The 22,992-nt window shown below is 46.0% G+C and overlaps 1 protein-coding gene across 2 annotated transcripts in view; it reads right to left on the reverse strand.

Annotated features, from left to right (window-relative positions):
• Nucleotides 1–22,992, reverse strand: part of DHX29 (DExH-box helicase 29) — a 250,263-nt gene that overhangs the window by 141,299 nt on the left and 85,972 nt on the right. For both annotated transcript variants that reach the window (XM_030193127.1, XM_030193126.1), the window contains exons 13-14: nucleotides 21,043–21,219; nucleotides 10,650–10,790 (exon numbers count right to left, since the gene is read on the reverse strand). In XM_030193127.1, coding sequence (XP_030048987.1) covers nucleotides 10,650–10,790; nucleotides 21,043–21,219 — 318 coding nt within the window. The remainder of the gene's footprint in view (nucleotides 1–10,649; nucleotides 10,791–21,042; nucleotides 21,220–22,992) is intronic.

The following is a 22,992-nucleotide window of genomic DNA, read 5'->3' on the forward strand; positions in this document are numbered from 1 at the left end:
CTGGAAAGTGGCCACATTGCTTTGATAGTGCCATTAGACCTATCGACCACATTTTATTTAATCAATCATAGTATCTTACTTCAATGTCTAGCCACTCTAGACATTTTGGAACAGATTTGGAGTGGATCTCCTCATTTTTTTTTAGAGCAGTGCATGTTCTGGGTAACAGAGTCTTCTTCTTTTACTCTTTCCTGTGGAGTGCCACAGGGTTCTGTTCTTTCCCCACTGCTCTTAATCTCTTTGTCAGTCCTTTGGCTCTACTAATATAGACTCATGGCATCAGCACATATTCTTATGCAGATGATGATCTACTTGTCTACTATACTGATTCAAAACTCGTTAATCTACAACCTCTTCAGAACTGCCTACACAAAGTGGCACTATGGCTGCAAGACCATTGTCTTGTACTGAATTCTGAAAAAACGGTGAGTGAACCTGCAGTCTATCTCCCCTTCTCTACTGCCTTTTTATCGCTCCGTGGTGCGTCCGGACCTTGAGTATTTCGTTCAGTTCTGCTTGCTGTATCTCAAAAAAGACTTAGTGGAATTAGAAAAGGTTGAAAGAAGCTCAACCAAAATGGTAAAGGGGATGGAACTCCTCTCGTATGAGGAAAGGCTAAAGAGTTTAGGGCTCTTTACCTTGGAAAAGAGATGAATGAGGAGAGTTATGACTGAGGTCTACAAAATCCTGAGTGGTGTAGAATGAGTAGAAGTAAATCAATTTTTAACTCGTTCCAAAAGTACAAAGACTAGGGGACACTCAAGGAAGTTACATGGAAATACTTTTAAAACAAATAGGAGGAAATATTTTTTTCACTCAACGAATAGTTAAGCTCTGGAACTCTCTGCCAGAGGATGTGGTAACAGTGGTTAGTGTATCTGGGTTTAAAAAAGGTTTGGTTAAATTCCTGGAGGAAAGGTCCATAGTCTGCTATTGAGACAGACATGGGAAGCAAATGCTTGCCCTGGGATTTGTAGTATGGAGTGTTGCCACGATTTGGGTTTCTGCCTGTGACCTGGCTTGGTCACTGTTTGGAAAACAGGATACTGGGCTAGATGGACCATTGGTCTGACCCAGTATGGCTACTCTTATGTTCTCCTGTCGCTTCTTTCAAGTATCTGGGAATCATTATTGATTTGTAACTCTCTTTCTCTCCTCAGATTTCCCAAGAACTTAAAACTGGATTCTATTATTTAAGAAAGTTGAGGGCAATTTGTAATGTAGTTGACACTGACCCTCTCTGTTCTCTATTCTATGCATATATTAACGCACATTATGACTACTGTAATGTTATTTATGTGGTTATCACTAAGTTTAATCTCAAACGTTTACAAACTCTTCAAAATACCGCTGCATGAATCCGCTTCCTGGAGCTAAATGTGTGGCTGCATGGATGGTGCAGACACAAGCGTTTCAGTTTCTTGGACCATGGGATGATTTTCCAAGAGCTACTAAGCAGTGATGGTGTCCATCTCTCAAGAAAGGGATGTAATGTCTTCAGTATCAGACTAACTACTGTACTTAAGAGGGCTTTACACTAAATTTGCTGGGGATGGGTGAGAAAAGCCCCAAAGTCATTTATAACCCTTAGGAAGGTAAGACATCACATATCCTTATTGAAAGGGGAAAAAAGAGTAACATCTGGAGAGCCTTATATACCGATGCCCATAGTATGGGAAACAAATGTCTATATCTAGAGGAGCAGTGGGAAAAGGTTTTCTTCAGATGAAAGATCTTCTATACTGCAGGCTCCCACTCTCTCCCAGTTAGGGTCAGATGTTGGGTTTGAAACAGAATGGTCTCAAGTATTAGCTGAATATAAAGAATCAGTTAGATTAGAACTACACAGTGCCACTCTGGTGGATTATTGTAAGAAAGAAATTATTCCACGAGGACGGCGAATGACTAAAGCACCTAAGTTGTTTCCAGATAATCCTGACTATTTATCACATTTGGCTATTCCAGAGAGAAGCCTGGATGCTTCAGCAATACTGGAATAAGAACATAAGAATAGCCATTCGGGGTCAGGCCAATGGTCCATCTCAACCCAGTATCCTGCTTTCAACAGTGGACAACCAAGTCACAAGTACCTGGAAGAAACCCAATTAGTAGCAACATTCCATGTTACCAATCCTGGGGCAAGCAGTGGCTTCCCCCATGCCATCTCAATAACAGACTATGGACTATTCCTCCAGGAACTTGTCCAACTCTTTTTAAACCTAGATACGGTGACCGCTGTTACCACATCCACCGGCAGCGAGTTCCAGAGCTTAACTATTCAATGAGTGAAAAAAATATTTCCTCTTGTTTTAAAAGTATTTCCGTGTAATTTCATTGAGTGTTCACTGGTCTTTGTACTTTCTTCAAAGAGTGAAAATCGATTTACTTTTACCTGTTCTACACCACTCAGGATTTTATAGATCTCAATCATATCCCCCCTCAGCCGTGTCTTTTCCAAGCTGAAGAGCCCTAACCCTCTTTAGCCTTTCCTCATATGAGAAGAGTTCCATCCTCTCTATCATTCTGGTCGCTCTTCTTCAAACCGTTTCTAATTCTGCTATATCTTTTTTGAGATATGGTGACCAGAATTGAACGCAATACTCATGGTGAAGACGCAGCATGGAGTGATACAGAGGCATTATAATGTTCTTGGTCTTATTTTGCATCCCTTTCTAATTATTATTACATTAATTCCTAGCATCCTGTTTGCTTCTTTGGCCACCACTGCACACTGGGTAGAAGATTTCAGCGTATTGTCTACGATAACACCTAGATCTTTTTCTTGAGTACTGACTCCTAAGTTGGACCCTTGCATCAGGTAACTAGGATTCAGATTATTCTTCCCAATATGCAACACTTTGCATTTGTCTACATTAAATTTCATCTGTCATTTGGATGCCCATTCTTCCAGTTTCCTAAGGTTGTCCTGCAAATTTTCATAATCATCCGAGTGAAGTTTCTACAAGGAATACATTATTAATAACATTATTAATAACTGTTCTTCTTCTTCTCATCCCATGGTTTTCAGTATCATCTTTACGCTGATGACTCCCAGATCTACCTCTACACACCAGAAATCTCAGCCAAAATCCAGGCCAAAGTATCAGCTTGCCTGTCTGACATTGCTGCCTGGATGTCTCAGCGCCACCTGAAACTAAACAAGACCAAGACTGAGCTTCTCATCTTTCCCCCTAAACCAACCTCTCCTCCTCCCCTATCCTCTATTTCTGGGGATAACACTCTCATCCTTCCTGTCTCATCAGCTCGTAACCTTGGGGTCATCTTCGACTCCTCCCTCTCCTTCTCTGCACATATTCAACAGACTGCTAAAACCTGTCGTTTCTTTCTCTATAATATCAGCAAAACTCGCCCTTTCCTTTCTGAGCACACTACCAGAAAGGGTATGATACATACCTGTAGCAGTTGTTCTCCGAGGACAGCAGGCTGATTGTTCTCACGACTGGGTGACGTCCGCGGCAGCCCCCACCAACCGGAAGAAGCTTCGCGGGACGGTCGGCACGCAGGGCACGCCCACCGCGCATGCGCGGCCGTCTTCCCGCCCGTGCGCGACCGCTCCCGCCAGTTGAATGACAAGCAATAAAGTATGAAACACAACTCCAAAGGGGAGGAGGGAGGGTAGGTGAGAACAATCAGCCTGCTGTCCTCGGAGAACAACTGCTACAGGTATGTATCATACCCTTTCTCCGAGGACAAGCAGGCTGCTTGTTCTCACGACTGGGGTATCCCTAGCTCTCAGGCTCACTCAAAACAATAACCCAGGTCAATTGAACCTCGCAACGGCGAGGGGTACAACAGAAATTGACCTACGAAGAACAACTAACTGAGAGTGCAGCCTGACCAGAATAAATTCGGGTCCTGGAGGGTGGAGTTGGATTTACACCCCAAACAGATTCTGCAGCACCGACTGCCCGAACCGACTGTCGCGTCGGGTATCCTGCTGGAGGCAGTAATGAGATGTGAATGTGTGGACAGATGACCACGTCGCAGCCTTGCAGATCTCTTCAATAGTGGCTGACTTCAAGTGGGCCACCGACGCTGCCATGGCTCTGACACTATGAGCCGTGACATGACCCTCAAGAGTCAGCCCAGCCTGGGCGTAAGAGAAGGAAATGCAATCTGCTAGCCAATTAGAGATGGTGCGTTTCCCGACAGCGACCCCTAGCCTGTTAGGGTCGAAGGAAATAAACAATTGGGCGGACTGTCTGTTGGGCTGTGTCCGCTCCAAGTAGAAGGTCAATGCTCTCTTGCAGTCCAATGTGTGCAACTGACGTTCAGCAGGGCGGGTATGCGGCCTGGGGAAGAATGTTGGCAAGACAATTGACTGGTTAAGATGGAACTCCGACACCACCTTCGGCAGGAACTTTGGGTGGGTGCGGAGCACTACTCTGTTGTGATGAAATTTGGTATATGGAGCATGAGCTACCAGGGCTTGAAGCTCACTGACCCTACGAGCTGAAGTAACTGCCACCAAGAAAATGACCTTCCAGGTCAAGTACTTCAGATGGCAGGTATTCAGTGGCTCAAAAGGAGGTTTCATCAGCTGGGTGAGGACGACGTTGAGATCCCATGACACAGTAGGAGGCTTGATAGGGGGCTTTGACAAAAGCAAACCTCTCATGAATCGAACGACTAAAGGCTCTCCAGAGATGGCTTTACCTTCCACACGATAATGGTAAGCACTAATCGCACTAAGGTGATTCCTTACTGAGTTGGTCTTGAGGCCAGACTCCGATAAGTGCAGAAGGTATTCAAGCAGGTTCTGTGCAGGGCAAGAACGAGGTTCTAGGGCCTTGCTCTCACACCAGACGACAAACCTCCTCCACTTGAAAAAGTAACTCTTTTTAGTGGAATCCTTCCTAGAGGCAAGCAAGACCCGGGAGACACCCTCAGACAGACCCAACGCAGCGAAGTCTACGCCCTCAACATCCAGGCCGTGAGAGCCAGGGATTGAAGGTTGGGATGCAGCAACGCTCCGTCGTTCTGCGAAATGAGAGTCGGAAAACACTCCAATCTCCACGGTTCTTCGGAGGACAACTCCAGAAGAAGAGGGAACCAGATCTGACGGGGCCAAAAGGGCGCTATCAGAATCATGGTGCCTCGGTCTTGCTTGAGTTTCAGTAAGGTCTTCCCCACCAAAGGTATGGGAGGATAAGCATACAGGAGGCCGGTCCCCCAATGAAGGAGAAAGGCATCTGACGCTAGCCTGCCGTGTGTCTGAAGTCTGGAACAGAACAGAGGCAGCTTGTGGTTGGTCTGAGAGGCGAAAAGATCCACCGAGGGGGTGCCCCACTCTCGGAAGATCTTGCGTACCACTCTGGAATGGAGCGACCACTCGTGCGGTTGCATGACTCTGCTCAGTCTGTCGGCCAGACTGTTGTTTACGCCTGCCAGGTACGTGGCTTGGAGAAGCATGCTGTGCCGGCATGCCCAGCGCCACATCCCGACGGCTTCCTGACACAGGGGGCGAGATCCGGTGCCCCCCTGCTTGTTGACGTAATACATTGCAACCTGATTGTCTGTCCGAATTTGGATAATTTGGCAGGACAGCCGATCTCTGAAAGCCTTCAGTGCGTTCCAGATCGCTCGGAGCTCCAGGAGGTTGATCTGCAGATCCTTTTCCTGGAGGGACCACATACCCTGGGTGTGAAGCCCATCGACATGGGCTCCCCACCCCAGGCGAGATGCATCCGTTGTCAGCACTTTCGTGGGCTGCGGAATTTGGAATGGACGTCCCAGGGTCAAATTGGTCCGTATGGTCCACCAGAGCAGTGAAGTGCGGCAACTGGTGGAGAGGCGGATGACATCCTCTAGATTCCCGGTGGCTTGGAACCACTGGGAAGCTAGGGTCCATTGAGCAGATCTCATGTGAAGACGAGCCATGGGAGTCACATGAACTGTGGAGGCCATATGACCCAGAAGTCTCAACATCTGCCGAGCCGTGATCTGCTGAGACGCTCTGGTCTGCGAAGCCAGGGCCAAGAGATTGGTGGCCCTCGCTTCGGGAAGGTAGGCCTGAGCCGTCTGGGAAGTCAGCAGCGCTCCTATGAATTCCAGAGACTGAGTTGGCTGGAGATGGGACTTTGGGTAATTTATCACAAACCCCAGCAGCTCCAGAAGTTGAATAGTGCACTGCATGGACCGGAGGGCTCCTGCCACCGAGGTGTTCTTGACCAGCCAATCGTCGAGATATGGGAACACGTGCACTCCCAGCTTGCGCAGGTAGGCCGCTACCACCACGAGGCACTTTGTAAACACTCGTGGGGCAGAGGCGAGCCCAAAGGGCAGCACACAATACTGAAAGTGCCGTGCGCCCAGGCGGAATCTGAGATACTGTCTGTGAGCTGGCAGTATCGGGATGTGAGTGTATGCATCCTTTAAATCCAGGGAACATAGCCAATCGTTTTTCTGAATCATTGGCAGAAGGGTGCCCAAGGAAAGCATCCTGAACTTTTCTTTGACCAGGAATTTGTTCAGGCCTCTCAGGTCTAGGATGGGACGCATCCCCCCTGTTTTCTTTTCCACAAGGAAGTACCTGGAATAGAGTCCCTGCCCTTCCTGCCCGGGTGGTACGGGCTCGACCGCATTGGCGCTGAGAAGGGCGGAGAGTTCCTCTGCAAGTACCTGCCTGTGATGGGAGCTGAAAGACTGAGCTCCCGGAGGACAATTTGGAGGCAGGGAGGCCAAATTCAGGGCGTATCCGCACCGCACTATTTGGAGAACCCACTGGTCGGAGGTTATGAGAGGCCACCTTTGGTGAAAGAATTTTAACCTCCCTCCGACCGGCAGGTCGTCCGGTACGGACACTTGTAGGGCGGTTATGTTCCCGTGGATCCAGTCAAAAGCCCGTCCCCGGCTTTTGCTGTGGAGGCGCAGGGGGCTGCTTAGGCGCACGCTGTTGACGGGAACGAGCGCGCTGGGGCTGTCCCTGTGCCTGACGAGGCCTTCGGGCCGGCTGGTTGTACCTACGCTTCGCAAAAGAATAGGGTGCAGCCTGCCGGGCCCGGGAAAAACGCCCGCCCGTGGGGGCGGGTGCTGAAGGCGCCCGGTGGGAGAGCTTGTCGAGAGCGGTTTCCCGCTGATGCAGTTGGTCAACCATCTGCTCGACCTTCTCACCAAAAATGTTATCCCCCCGGCAAGGGACGTCAGCCAGTCTCTGCTGGGTGCGGTTGTCCAGGTCAGAGGCACGCAGCCATGAGAGCCTGCGCATCACTATACCTTGGGCCGCAGCACGAGATGCCACGTCACAGGTGTCAAAAATCCCCCTGGACAGGAACTTTCTGCACGCCTTCAGCTGCCTGACCACCTCCTGATATGGCCTGGACTGCTCCGGCGGGAGCTTATCGACCAGGTCCGCCAGCTGTTGCACATTGGTCCGCATGTGGATGCTCATATAGAGCAGGTAGGATTGGATGCGGGTCACGAGCATGGAGGATTGGTAGGCCTTCCTCCCAAACGAGTCCAGAGTGCGAGACTCCCGCCCCGGGGGCGCCGAGGCGGTATCCCTCGAACGCCGTGCCCTCTTGAGAGCAGAATCCACGACCGCTGAGTCATGGGGCAACTGGGGCCGCATGAGCTCTGGGTCAGAGTGGATCCTGTACTGGGACTCTGCTTTCTTGGGAATGGTGGGGTTAGTTAATGGTCGCACCCAGTTCCGAAGCAGCGTCTCCTTCAGGACATTGTGCAGCGGTACCGTGGAGGACTCTCTAGGTGGTGATGGATAGTCGAGGACCTCGAGCATCTCGGCCCTCGGCTCTTCCACAGAGACCACGGGGAAGGGAATGCTGATAGACATATCCCGCACAAAGGAGGCAAAGGAGAGACTCTCAGGAGGGGAGAGTTTCCTCTCCGGTGACGGCGTGGGGTCCGAGGGAAGGCCCGTAGACTCCTCTGAGGAGAAATATCTCGGGTCCTCCTCTTCCCCCCACGAGTCCTCATCCTCGGTATCGGACATTAGCTCATGTAGCTGAGTCCGGTACCGGGCCCGGCTCGACGTCGAGGCACCGAGGTCTCGGTGTCGTCGAGCGGTGGACTCCCGCGCCGGCGGGGACGGAGCTCCCTCCATCGACGTCGACGGGGACGCCACCTGCGTGGCGGTCGAGACCGGCACCGCAAGCGGCGGCGGTGTCGACAGCCCCGGCGCCGGGCTAGAGCTCGCCGGCGCCACAGTCATCGGCGTCGGGGGTGCTTGGCGCATCAGCCCTTCCAGGATCCCCGGAAGGATGGCTCTGAGGCACTCGTCCAGGCCCGCTGCCGGGAAAGGCGGTGGGGCCGGTAAGGGTGTCGGTGCCAGAAGCTGCTGGGGGCCAGGAGACGGCACCGAGGTGCCGGAACCCCGACGCGTCGGTACCTCCACCACCGACGGAGATCTCTCCTCTCTGCGATGACGCTTCGGCGTCGACTCCTCTTCAGGGTGCACCGAGGGCTCCCGGTGACGGCGCTTTTTGTCCTTTTTCCGGTGCACGTCACCGGCGCCGGAGGGCATGGAGGAGGAGGAGGTCGATCCCCCTCGGTCTCGAGGTACCGGGTCCGACAGGGTTCGGTCCCGTGGCTCACGAGCTGAGGGAGTGACCGGGGCCGACTGCCCACGCGGCCTCTCAACCCCACTCTCACCGGCGGACCGGCGGGCCGACGGGACCTGTTCTCCTGGGGTCGCTGCCATCGGTGCCGATGTCTCGGGCATCGATACCGGTACCGAAGAACCGGCCTTCGATACCGATGCCGTCGAGGTCGACGTCGAGGGGCCGGCGCAAGTTCCAAAAAGACGGTCCCGTAGAACTTGCCTCGCAACCTGAGTCCGTTTCCGGAGACCGAGACACAAAGCACACGACTTGAGATTGTGCTCCGGCCCGAGGCACTGGAGGCACCAAGCGTGGGTGTCGGTCTGCGAGATCGGCCGGCCGCAGCGACCACACTTTTTAAATCCACTCGGGACCTTCGAGGACATCGACGGAAAAATCGCGTCGGCGAAGTCAAAGTCGGCAATGGTGGCTAAAATCACACCACGAAAAAACAAACCGACCGAGCGGCCACTAGGCCGCAACGTGGCGTCCCCGCTAGAAGCGAGGGAAAAGGGGAGCGCGTGCTCCACACGCGCGAAATCCCTTTTTTTTTTTTTTTTTTTTTTTTAACAATACAAAAGAAAAGAAAAGAGGAAACCGAACGGGAATCCAAAAGCGACGATCCGCGTAAACGCGGTCGAAAAATCCGGCGGCTGAACAGAGAGAGAGGCAATTGCACAACTCTCTCCAGTCGCGGAAAAAAAGTAACTGGCGGGAGCGGTCGCGCACGGGCGGGAAGACGGCCGCGCATGCGCGGTGGGCGTGCCCTGCGTGCCGACCGTCCCGCGAAGCTTCTTCCGGTTGGTGGGGGCTGCCGCGGACGTCACCCAGTCGTGAGAACAAGCAGCCTGCTTGTCCTCGGAGAACCCTCAACCACACTCTTAGCACCTCTCGCTTAGACTGGGCAGTACATCTGTTTACCTGTCTTATCTAGACTGTAAGCTCTTTGAGCAGGGACTGTCTTCTGTGTACGGTGTACAGCGCTGCGTACGCCTTGTAGCGCTATAGAAATGATAAGTAGATAGATAGATAGACTATTGCAACTTGCTTCTCACAGGTCTCCCACTTAGCCATCTCTCTCCTCTTCAATCTGTTCAAACTTCTGCTGCACGACTAATATTCCGCCAGGGTCGTTATGCTCATATTAGCCCTCTCCTCAAGTCACTTCACTGGCTTCCTATCCGTTTCCGCATACAGTTCAAACTCCTCTTACTGACCTATAAGTGCATTCACTCTGCAGTTCCTCAGTACCTCTTCACTCTCATCTCTCCCTACATTCCTCCCTGGGAACTCCGTTCACTGGGTAAATCTCTCTTATCTGCACCCTTCTCCTCCACTGCTAACTCCAGACTCCGTTCCTTTTATCTTGCTGCACCATATGCCTGGAATAGACTTCCTGAGCCGGTATGTCAAGCTCCATCTCTGACCGTCTTCAAATCTAAGCTAAAAGCCCGCCTTTTTGATGCTGCTTTTAACGCCTAACCCTTGTTCACTTGTTCAGAACCCTTATTTTATCATCCTCACTTTAATATTCCCTTATCTCTTGTTTGTCCTGTTTGTTTGTCCTAATTAGATTGTAAGCTCTGTCGAGCAGGGACTGTCTCTTCATGTTCAAGTGTACAGCGCTGCGTACGTCTAGTAGCGCTATAGAAATGATAAGTAGTAGTAGTAGTAAGATAAAAAAGCCAATTATATTATAGAACTTTGAATACTGTATTTCAGGATGGCAAAGTTAAAGGTCTTCCAGAAAGACCCAGCTTAGAAGGAAGACATTCTTAGGACTGCAGCAAGCTGTGCTGTCCTTGGGTTCTACCTTTTAATTATGGTTTACCTTTAAATATGCTATTTCTTGGATTGTACACTTTAAAAATAATTTAAAAATCATCATAAGTACCATAGCAATAAATAAGTAAAACAAAAGAAATTAAACAAAGAAAAACAGAAAAAAACAATATCAAATTAATAGTCATGGCAGTCTTAGGCAAACACAGTCCCGTTTACCCATGTATTTTATTTTTCGCTCATGTTCATTTCCTCATTCTGCTTAACAAAATGGAAAATAATTTTTACCTGATATTGTTGGACTCCTCCTCCTTTGCTGGTAACATTAAGTGTTATTTCCTCTTCCTCCTCTAAGAATTTCTGACAATATTCTGAATCTTGCTCCAGAACAAAACCCGTTTCTTCTATCACATCTTCCACATGGAAAACCTGTAATAGTGGAGGTTTTAGAAATAGAGATCTGAAATATAAAACATATCTTGACCACTGAAAATAAAACATTCCACTAGCTTTATTTTAGCACCTTCTACCTTGCTATATAATTTTGTAAATTAATAAACAACACAATACAATACACAACCGAGAAAAGTGGGGATGGAGACAAACAAGCTTGCATGAATCCGTAATGATCTCAAAACACCAGAAGGTCAGAGTAAATTATAAAATGCTACCCATGAAAAGGAAAATATTCAATGGCACCAGTAGTTTTTCTACATTGCCCTGCTTTTCCAAGTGGCTAATGGCATCCTGCAGCTCTCTTAAGTATTAAGAATGAATCCTAGGAATCTTAGTAGAGTCACACAAGCTAGTGTTCAAGGTAAACAGCCTTCCTTGTGTCACATGTTCAGGTGAGAGTCCTTTTTGCCACTATTTATAATGTCCCACTATTTGTTTATTCATTAGTATTTAGTCCAGTGGATAAAGGCTAGTCACATTCAGATACTGTACATATTTCACCTGTAACAATCTCACTATGGGGGGGAAGTTATCAAGGTGTGATAACTACCTATCTTTTTGCAAGAGACCTAAATCCTATCTCTTTACGAAATACCTACTAGAGGAAGGCTAAGCAATACAAAATTGATTGTATAATTAACTCTAGCGTACATATTCTATAATCTGCTATGATATTAACTCTATTTATACCAGGCATCATACTTCCACACACCACATATCAATGATGACTAACTATGTCATCACGATCAGAACAATGCACAGATCTAGTGCACTAGATCAGTCAATATTTAGCAAATCAAAGGACAAAACTCCCACACTTATCATCACAGTATGCCACAATTACTATGCTGTGTTCAATCTTAAGGTCTATTCCTCGTAATGTACACATGACCACCTGTTATTGTCAATTTCTTTAGAACTATCTACATTACACAAACAATTGTAAGCCACATTGAAACAACAATGGTTGGATAACTGGGATATAAGAACCAATAAATGGAAATGATAAAAGGCGAACTCTTACCATACTCTGATAGCACAAGTTGCTGAATCCCATGGTAAAAGAATAACGCTAAAAGTAGTTAGTTTAGAGCTGCGATGGTTTAAAAAAACAAAACATATTTCACTGATTTCCATTTAACAATACATTTGCATGGATATTAAAGAAAAAAAAAAAAAAAAAGACAGCTCCAAGCTGGAGCACTGCTGGTTTAAGCAGAAGAAAAAAAATCATTTTCCTCTTCTGTGTCTCTTTAGTTAAATCTGGAAAAATCCTCTGCTTATTTCTAGGATGAGCAGTATAAAATCTGTTTTACTCTTCGGAATCTTGCCAGGTAATTGGGCCTGGATTGGCCACTGTTGGAAACAGGATACTGGGCTTGATGGACCTTCGGTTTGTCCCAGTATAGTAATGCTTATGTGCTTATATAACACTACTTGTGTGCCACCTCACTAGCAGTGTTATTTCAGCAGCTCAATGCTCTTGGGTTGGAAGAGTAACCCTCCTCCGGCTCAAGCTACAAACACATAAGGCTCTAGCCCCCCAACATGCTCCAGATCTCCCAGAAGAGCCTACCATTTAGATTAATGATAATCTAGGGGATCTTGAGGCAGGGGTGATAACCAATCACTCCTGTCTAGTCTGGCACCACCATCAAAATGGCATGACTGCCACTATGGGGTGTGGTTTTGATGACAGTTCTGGACTAGGTCGGAGCAACTAGGCTTAGCTGCTGCCCAAAGACTCCACCTGGACCACCAATAATCTAAACAGTAGGCCCTTCTGGGGGTGGGGCTAAAATATAAATCCACATATGCGACCAGTTTCTCATACATCTGCACCCAGCTATGGAACGCACTACCGAAGGCCATAAAAACAACGCAAGACCTAACTAACTTCCGAAGGCTACTGAAAACAGGTTTAAGAAGGTATACCATAAACATCCATCTTAAATACTAAATAATAAGAATATACACAACCTAGACACAACCAAAATCTTACCCCTTGACTGATTAACCTCTTTGCTATTAGTGAACAAGCACTATCACTTCAATCCTTATGTCGAAAATGGTCTCTCCATAGTTGATGACCTAATGTATGTTATAATCCAATTATCACTCAGGAACCTTCATGCAATACCATAATGTATTCTTCTTTACTATGTATGTACACACATGGTATATATATAAATTACCATGAAATGTTCCATGTATGTTATGTTCCATCTATGCTACCATGTATGTATGCACCTTAACGGAACACCATTTGTAATTCTGTTACCCGGAAATGGCAACCGCCATTACGGCAAATGTAAGCCACACTGAGCCTGCAAATTGGTGGGAAAATGTGGGATACAAATGCTACAAATAATAATAATAATAATAAAGCCAAAGGGGTTGCTCTCTTGGCCCGGGAGCATTGGGCCATAGCTTTGCAGCTTGATGCTCCTGGGCAGTAAAATAGCCCCAATTTTAAATGGTCATTGTAAGGTCCTTCCTGGAACTCGTCTAGCTCATTTAGAAAACACTAAACATAGTGCTTTCTATTTCATAGCTCCAGCCATTTGGAATTCGTTACCTCTTGCAATTCATGGTGAATTATCACTAAAAACAATTTTAAATAGCTGTTAAAACTTGGCTTTTTCAGCAGGCCTATGGTACTTGCTGGACTGTAATTAGGCTGATCTGGGACGGCTGCTCTATAAAGTGTGGCTACCATCTGTTGGTTGAATGTCTGCTTTCACTATCTGAAATCTGTAGTTCCTTTCTGTTTGTTATTTTTAGTCTGTAAACTGCCTTGTCCTGCTTGGTCTGTTAAGGCGTATAGTACATTTCTAATAAATAAATAGTAACTGAGAAAAATTGTCAAACACTGTTTTACAAAAATAAAAAACAGAGAGGGGCATTTTCGATATGATGTCTATGTCTGATTTTGGATGTTTTGCCAAGGGCATCAAGGAACTAGGGATCTACAATGCACCAGGGAAGCTTTCTCTCTCAATAGACTAGAGATTGACACTGATGCGGTTGGCATCGACTGTGAAGCCCTTTGAGACCTCAGTATTGATGTGTCTCCCACAGGCAGCAAATGAGCCTTGAGGATGGGCTAAACCACCTTGAGCCTTGGCATTGATATTGTTGAAACAGAAGCTTCACATTAAGAGAAGCGCTCCATGAATTCCTTGAACTTTCTCATGAACTGCTCCATAAAGACTGCCATTGACCAAGCTGAAAGAATCACAATTGAAGTGGCCACGTCTTCCTGATGTGATCAGGAACTAGGCCTCAGTTTTGTGAAGGGTGTCACACTCCCTCTGATACCATGGAGGATGAGCTGTCCTCACTATTGGGTGTACTTTTTTTTTTTTTGTTACATTTGTACCCCGCGCTTTCCCACTCATGGCAGGCTCAATGCGGCTTACATGGGGCAATGGAGGGTTAAGTGGCTTGCCCAGAGTCACAAGGAGCTGCCTGTGCCTGAAGTGGGAATCAAACTCAGTTCCTCAGTTCCCCAGGACCAAAGACCACCACCCTAACCACTAGGCCACTACTTTGAGGACACTGGTGATCAAAATATCTCAGTGCTCTTGGCGCTACACTCTGAAGGGCAAGGGGGAAGGGAAAGGGAAATGAGACTTGATATACCTTTCTGTGTTTATTTATTTTTTTGTTTTATTTATTTATTTTGTTTTTGATTTATACGTTTGCTTTATTTTTTGTCTACTAGATTGTAAGCTCTTTGAGCAGGGACTGTCTTTCTTCTATGTTTGTGCAGTGCTGCGTATGCTTTGTAGCGCTATAGAAATGCTAAATAGTAGTAAATAGTAGTAGTAGTAGTAGTTTACACAGTATACACAGGTACTTATTTGTACCTGGGGCAATGGAGAGATAAGTGACTTGCCCGGAGTAACAAGGAGCTACAGTGGGAATTGAACCCAGTTCCCCAGGATCAAAGTCTACTGCACCAACCACTAGGCTACTCCTCCACTCCAGGGACACAATGTCGGTGAGCCCTGGCCTCCACATGATATTCAGCATCCTCATCCCTCAGCACTGATGAGGATTGATCTTTCCTCTCCCTCAGGAGATCAGAGATGGCCATTCCCAATTACCTCTATTGCTGCTCAAAGTCAAGGGTAACTGAGACACTCTTTGTCATGACTAACGTTTTGGGTCCAGTGGCGTGGGTGGCAGCCATGGTGCTCGTCTTCGGCCCCTGGACGTTGACTTGGGCAGTTGCGGCGCTCGGCTCCTCCTCTCTCCCCTCGTTGTCAGTCGTGGTTCCGGGCTCCCCATGGTGGCGTGGATGGCTGATGCAGAAATGACGGAGTTGGCTCCTCTCCTCTGGGCTCCTTTTGAGTGAGGGCATCTGCTGACGTCAGACACCTCCACCTCTTAAGGAAGACCCGGATCCTGACTCGAGGCCTCTGCTACTTTTTCCTCTGCTGGTGCATTTCTGACCTCGTTCTTTGGTTGCCTTGCTAGCCGCCTGCCTGGACCTCAAGCCTGACTCTTATCTTGCCTTGCTAGCCGCCTGCCTGGACCTGAAGCTTGAACCTGACCTTGCCGTGCTAGTCGCCTGCCTAGACCTGAAGCCTGAACATGACTCCAGTTCCTGCCAAGCCAAGTCTGTCCCTGACTCCTGTTCCTGCTAAGCCAAGTCTTTTCCTGATTCCTGCTCCAGCCGAGCCTGCTCCTGACTCCAGCCAAGCCTGTTCTTGATATCCATTCCTGCTTGACCTTGTTTCATTACTGTCTCCTGTTCCTGCTACAGCCTTGCCAGTGTCTGTTTCCTGCTCCGGTATCATCAAGTCCTGTCGGCCACCAGCACCCAGCAGCTCAACCACTGAGGAATGGCGGTCATCACAATTGAAGAACTGGGCCTTTTCCGGCTGCTCTTCCTGGAACAGAGTTCTCCTGGCATTTACTCCTGCTCTGGGAACTGCACAAGGGCTCACTTTACCTGAGCCCGTGACACTCTTGATGTCATTATGTCCCCAGGGTTTGAGGAACTTTGGGAGCCATGGAGTTCAATGATTCCAATGCCAATGTCAATAGACTGGACTTAACAGTGCCAAAACTTAATTCACAATGCTTCGCAAGAGCATGAACACCTTTTTATTATGTCATTTTAAGTGATACATAATGTTACGTCTGTATGTTGTTGGAGATTTTATGTTTACATTTATGGATGTGATATGCTGTGAAATGCCTAGAATATAAGGCAGAGCGGTATACAGACTTGTGATATAAATCTGTAAACACAGAAGATAATGACAGGCATCATGATTGGTGTAACAAAGAGAAGGAACTGAGCACAAACAAAGTCCAAGCAAAGAAAAACAGCACAAAGGGCCTTTTGTTTTTAAAGGCCCTTTGTGCTGTTTTTTTTTTTTTTGCTTAGGCATCATGACTGAGTCACAGGCACTGTAAGTACGAAGAATGGGTATCTGTTAAGGATATGGCCCTGTTGCACCAGGAACACTTCTTGCCTTCATGGTACAATGTAAGCCACATTGAGCCTGCAAATAGGTGGGAAAATGTGGGATACAAATGCAATAAATAAATAAATAAATAAAAATAAAGTCAGTGGGAACATTTTTCTGGAACACGTCTAGAAAAATAGCCAAAGTGAAATCAAATGACTTGGTGAGAAAAAAATACCTCATCCGGTGCACCAGGCCTACCAATACCAAAGGAGGGAAACTCCCAAAAAATGTAACTAAAGTGAATGTCAGAGAGGAAAGATCTTACAAAACAGCAATAGACCTACACAGGTGGAAAAACAGAAATAGTGGCAGAAAATGCCTTAATAGTTCAAATAGATGTGAGTTGACAGGGAGCACTAGAAGATTGTGACTGTTTCACTCTGTGGAAAAATAGTGGCTGGTCCCATGAGACAACGGCAGGCAGGAAGGAGCATGTGCATACACAGTGAATGCTCTCGAAATGTTCTTCTAAAGCTGGAGAGCTGTTCCCACATGGGGATCTGTCAGATAATGTTGTTCTATTTGCGGATATTAGCAAAGCTTTTTTTGTGCCGGTACGCACCGGTACGGTGTACCGGCACCTTTTTTCTGAGGGCCGGCTCACCTGCCGGTCCTCAGCTCCCCAACTTTCCATTCTGCCCCCTGCAAATCTTCTATTTACCCGGTCGCAGCAGCAAACCGGCAGCAGTGAAAGCAGCGAACAGGCAAGCTCGCCTCCATCCTTCGCTTCCCTGCCCTCTCAGCGTTCCGCCTTCCTCTGATGTAATTTCCTTTCTGCGAGGGCGGGATGCTTAGAGGGCAGGGAAGCGAAGGACGGAGGCAAGCCTGCCTGCTGCTTTTACTGCCGCCGCCCGCTGGTTCGCCGCTGCGACTTCGGGTAAATAGAGAGTGGAGTGGAAGTGAGCCTATCTAGTCCATTGTAAGTAAGGAAGACATTTGATTAATCTTTGTTTCTACTCCCCCACGCAGCCGTTGCCGTTCACTCAAAACACAGCAAGCAAACCTGTGAGCTGCTGTATCCACATTGTCGTTCTTTATTGTTGGTCCATCTTTTAACAAGTATAACACTGTTTTTGCTGGATAGGCAGTGCTTTATAAGGTGGAGGAGAAAAGACATAACTTCAAAAACAACTTCAAAAATTATTATAGCTAGTAGAAACAGCAATTATAAATTCTTTAGTTTGTGCTCATTTTTCTTCACTGTGCTTCTATACAATTCAGATGGCCAGATGTCAGTGAGAATATTCTGTTTCCTGATGGGTTCATCTTAACTGATTGTAATCAGCCTTGGGAAGCCTGGTGTTTATAAAGACAATGGAATATATTAAAATTAAATGGAAGTAGAATTAAACTCTCCTTTCATTGGGGCATATGGAATCACATCTGTTTTGTAGAAGTTTACCCTGGACATGGATAGGAGGGGAGGGCAGGGAAGAGAGGAGAGTTGCTGGACATGGATGGATGAAGGGGAGGGCAGGAAAAATGCTGGACATGGATGGAGGAAACGGAAGACAGGAAGGAGATGCACATGGATGGTGTAGAGGGAAGGAAAGACAGGGGAAGGGAGAGAGGAGAAATGCTGGACTTGGATGGAAGAGAGGGAAGACAGAGGAAAGAGATGCACATGGATGGTGGGGAGGGGACAGAGTTGAAATGCTGGACATGGATGGAGAGGAGGAAAGAGAGAGGAAGTGAGATGAACATGGATGAAGGGGAGGGGGAGAGAAGACAGAGGAGGAGATGCACATGGATTTAAGGGAGATGAGAAATTCTGGACACGGATGAGGGGAGAGAGTTGAAATACTGGACATGGATGGATGAGAGGGAAGAGAGAGGAAGGACAGGAGATGCATATGGATGGAGGGGAGGAAAGAATAGGAAGGGAAAGGGAAAAGAGGAGAAAAACAGCACATAGATGGAGAAAATAGGCAAAAACTGGATCCACTCTATACTTTCTTCCAGTAAAGTCTGCGGAGGATCCAGCTTTTACCTATGGATGTAGAGCAAGAAATGAAGAAAGGAGGAAAGTAAAGAAATAAATGGAAAGGAATACCTGGAAACAGAATTAAGGGAACAGATAGAGAGCAGCAGAATCAGAGACTGGGACCGACATGATCAGAAAAACAAAGTTACCAGACAACAAAGGTAGAAAAAAATCATTTTATTTTCATTTTAGTGTTTGGAATATGTCCAATTTGAGAATTTACATCTGCTATCTTATTTTGCACTGGCTATACTGGAGCTGTAACATCTTACAGAAATTATTTATAATGAAAAAATTCAAATTATTTTTTTTCTCCTATACTGGTATAATATTTTCAATGATGCCTGTATATATGCGCCATGGTTGGTATAAGGGGTGTGGCTAACATGTGTGTGGCTAACATAGGGGCGGAGCACTGGATATTAGTATCTTGTTTGTCCTCAGAGGACTGACACCAATTGTGTTTGGGGCCAATAATACACATCCTGAGGTAATTTCTGTGAACCTTCAGTTAGAGGGAAGTCTTTTCTGGAAGGGAGGACACACAAAATAAGTTATTTTTACAACCTGATTGTTCTCATTATGTTATGTCACCTGGCAAAAGACAGAGAAAATGACTTTTGCTTCCCCTGGCAGTCAATGCAGAAAACCTCCTTCTCTCCCTCCCTACACTAGCATTCTGGAGGCAGACCATAGCCAGGTATAGTAAAGGTGAACTGGACAAACAGAATTTTATTTAAATAGCATGGGCAGCCTACAATTTAAATAAAATCAGAGCAACTTAAATATCATTTTGTTTTACTACTTTCATTACTAAAATATCACTTTGTATTGCTAGTCTAATTTACAAAGTAATGCAATACTCCAGTAATGTGTGCTTCTGTCCTGGCAGACGGTTTCGCCAATAAAGCTTTTTCAAGGAAGAGTGGCGGATGGCCTAGTGGTTAAAGTACTGGTCTTGAAATCCAGAGGTGGCCAGATCAAATCCCACTGCTGCTCCTTGTGATCTTGGGCAAATCACTTAACCCTTCATTGCCTCAGGTACAAACTTAGATTGTAAGCTCTCTTGGGACAGAGAAATATCCAGTGTACCTGAATGTAACTCATCTTGAGCTACTACTAAAAAAGGTTTGAGCAAAATCCAAATAAGTAAGTAAATAAATAAATACATACATACATACTCGTATCTTTACCACCTGAAAAATCTTACTAATTTTGATGGTAAATCTCACTCTTTTGGTTAGGCTACTCTTGGTATTTCTGCTCTGTGATCCTCAGAAAAATCCTGTCCCTAAAAATTGGGCAGGCGATAGTTCTTATCTGTTTGCTGCCTTCTCCTTTGCTTGCTTTCTTCGGAAATCAGAAACGTGTTAGGCCAAGTAGTCTCACAAGACCTAATGGCCCTGTGCAGTTCCAACGTCAGAAGAAATCTGGCAGAAGAGGTGGCAGCAGCAGCTAAAACACTGCTCATTGGCTCTTCCTGCCAGTAGCAGGGGAAAGCGCATGGGACAGAGGGAAGGGAAGGCAGGACTTTGCCACTGCCAGCAGTGACAAAATTTTACAGACAGTTGGTGGTTAGGAACTTCTGGTCTAGTGAACCGAGTTTGAAACTCCCAAAGGAAAAGTGGACTGTTTTGTGTGAGAAATCCAAAAAGCCAAGTGCATTAAAAGTGAAATACAGAATAGGAGAAAGACTTTCATACAAGTGCAAAAGCCTTGCAACGCATACTCAAGTTTATCAAGAAACCCACAGTACTTGCAAGGAACTGAAGAATCTTAACAGTATAAGAAACTTTTCAAAAGCACAGAAATGCACAAGACACACTAAACTCTAACTGCTACTGTGCAGAAGTAGCTTTGGTGAAACTGACTACTCTGAAGGCATGCAGCAGTCTTGTGATGCCGGAATTCTTGGTCTGGATAGCTTCACAGTACTGAAACACTTAAATTTTGATGTTGATTCTTGAGTGCATGGGGCATATGACATGTGATATTACTATGCCACTGGCACACTCAGAAACCTATGAAAATGCTATGATGCAATACAATCCTAACAGGAGCCCTTCTATCACAAATTCTTAGATTTCTTTTCTTTAAACATAGACAAACCTGGATGTAAGGAAGCGCTGATACAGCAGCTGAGGAAAAGAACACTGTGGCTAGGGTGAATAGATAGCAGTCAAGTCTGTTCTTTCAGCATTGCATATAAGTAGTGACCCTCCAAACCTGGTCCTGGAGGCATCCCAGCCAGTCAGTTTTTGAGGATAACCACAATGAAAATTCATGAGAGAGATTTGTATGCACTACCTCCTTGGTTTGTAAATCTCTCTCATGAATATTCATTGTGGATATCCTGAAAACCAGACTGGCTGGGGTGCCTCTACGACCAGGTTTGAGAATCACTTAGAGGAATGCATTTCCATGACATCAGGGAAACTGCAGGTATACTTTCTTTCAATATTTTATGTCTTATTGTTCTTCAAAAAGCACACAGTTACATACATAGCTGGTCAGATTAAAAGAACACCTTAAATCCAACTTCTTCCTGATTGTGTAACAGCTGGAAATCCAGGGGAATAGCCTGGCATCATTCAATCATCAGAAATTAGTACAGCTGTGTTTCCACTTTAGAGAAAATCTGGTTCAAATTTCATTCAAAATACCTCCACCAGTCAAGTCCTGTCAAGAGGAAGTTTCCTGAACATTCTCAGATATGTGAACATACTCACACACATTAAAAACACCTATTTACCTCAACAGGGTAAGTCCTTCCTGAAATTCTTATGATGGGACAGTGCGTAAAGTATCTAGAAAACTTTTCACTGTCCACTGTGGCACTCATTAAAATCAGGTGTAGGTCTGAACGCTTCTGTAGGATCTCCTTCAGGATAATGAGGAGAAAATCAGACTGGACACTCCGTTCATGAACCTTGATTCAGAAAGATTAAAAAAAAAATTAATTGCAAGTATTTCATTAACAGTCCACCTTGATGCACCATAAGCCTATACTAACATTCATGATAAAATAAAGCAAGGTTGTTCACCTTTAGCAATTGTTCTCTGAGAACAGCAGGATGAATATCCACACCAATGTCTCACAGAGCACGGTACGACAAGTGATTCCTAGTTTCTTCCAGAGGTTTTTGGAAGTGGCCTACTGCGTATGCGTGTGTCTTCCCATCTACCACTGTTGCATGGAGACAGCTCAATTTTGTACAATAGCTAAGAGAATTCAACTCCAAGGGGAGGCAGGCAAGGCAGTATGGCTATTTATCCTGCTGCCCTTGGAGAACACCTGCTACAGGTGAGTAACTTCGCTTTTTTCCAAGGACAAGCAGGATGGTATATCCACACTGATGCAAATCCCTAGCTACTAGGCTATAGTAAAAGAAAAGGGGACTACAATCAGGGTGAGCAAAGTCCAATATGCAAACAAATAACAGAAACAAACTTTATTTATTTTTATTTTTTGCAGACAGCCTGGAACAGAAACTACTGGGCCTAGTGGGGTGGAGTTGGATTCTAGATTCCAAATAAATTCTGAAGGACTGTTTGGCCAAACTAGCTGTCATGCTGGGAGTCCTTTTCTAGGTAACAGCGATATGTGAATGTGTGAACTGAAATCCATGTTGCAGCTCTGCTGATTTCCACTAGTAAGGTTGACTTCAAGTGGGCTACTGACTCAGTCATGGCTCTGACATTGTAAGCTGTGACATGATCCTCTAGAGTCAGCCCAGCCTGGACATAAGTAAAGGAAAGGCAGTCGGCAAGCCAATTTGAAAGAGTGTGTTTATTGATAGCAGTCCCTATCTTGGGGTCAAAAGAAACAAAACGGCTGGATGGACTTTCTGTGGGCTTTAGTCCACTCCAGATAGAAGGCCAAGGCTTTCTTGCAGTCCAGAGTGTGCAATGCACTTTCACCATATTGGGCATGTGGCTTTGGAAAAATGTTGGCAGAACTGGCTGGTTAAGGTCACCTTAGGAAGGAACTTAGAATGTGTACACAAAACCACTCTGTTATGGAAAAACTTAGTGTGAGAGCTACCAAGGCCTGTAGCTCACTGACCTTACAAGCTGAAGTGACTGCAACCAAAATCAAGACCTTCCAGGTCAGGTACTTCAGGTGGCGAGTATCAAGCAGCTCATAGGAAGCTTTCATCAGCTGGGTAAGGACAATGGGGTAAGGACAATATTGAGATCCCATGATACTGTGGGGGACTTGATGGGAGGCTTCAATAGAAGAAAACCCCTCATGAAGCCATTATTAAAATGGATGTGGGGAAAATCCACTGCTTATTTCTAGGATATAACAAAATGTTTAAACACACATGAATACAAGTGTATTGCTTCTTCAGCTTATTGAGAGTGGAGTAGTCTCATATGTAACACACGATAAAAATTATTTGATTTTTCACCCAATGACTGGGTGTATTATCTGTGTGTATTGTCTAATCATTGACTGAACCTCCACCACCCTTTGCTAATCTTATATGTAAAGATATATTTCTGTTTGTCAATATGCTAACATCTAATTTTATGTAGCACTTAGCTTGAACAAGTTGGTGCTCTTAAAACCCCGACAGGTCCCCGTTTCGTGGTTACTTTCTCAAGGGGGAGTCACCAGTTCTAAAACCAAAAACAAGATGCAGCATAAAGTTACTTACAAAATAGTTCTAAAGGCATATTAGTTGTATAATTACTT

The sequence above is a fragment of the Microcaecilia unicolor genome, chromosome 2, assembly GCF_901765095.1.
Source record: "Microcaecilia unicolor chromosome 2, aMicUni1.1, whole genome shotgun sequence".
In the NCBI taxonomy this organism is placed as follows: domain Eukaryota; kingdom Metazoa; phylum Chordata; class Amphibia; order Gymnophiona; family Siphonopidae; genus Microcaecilia; species Microcaecilia unicolor.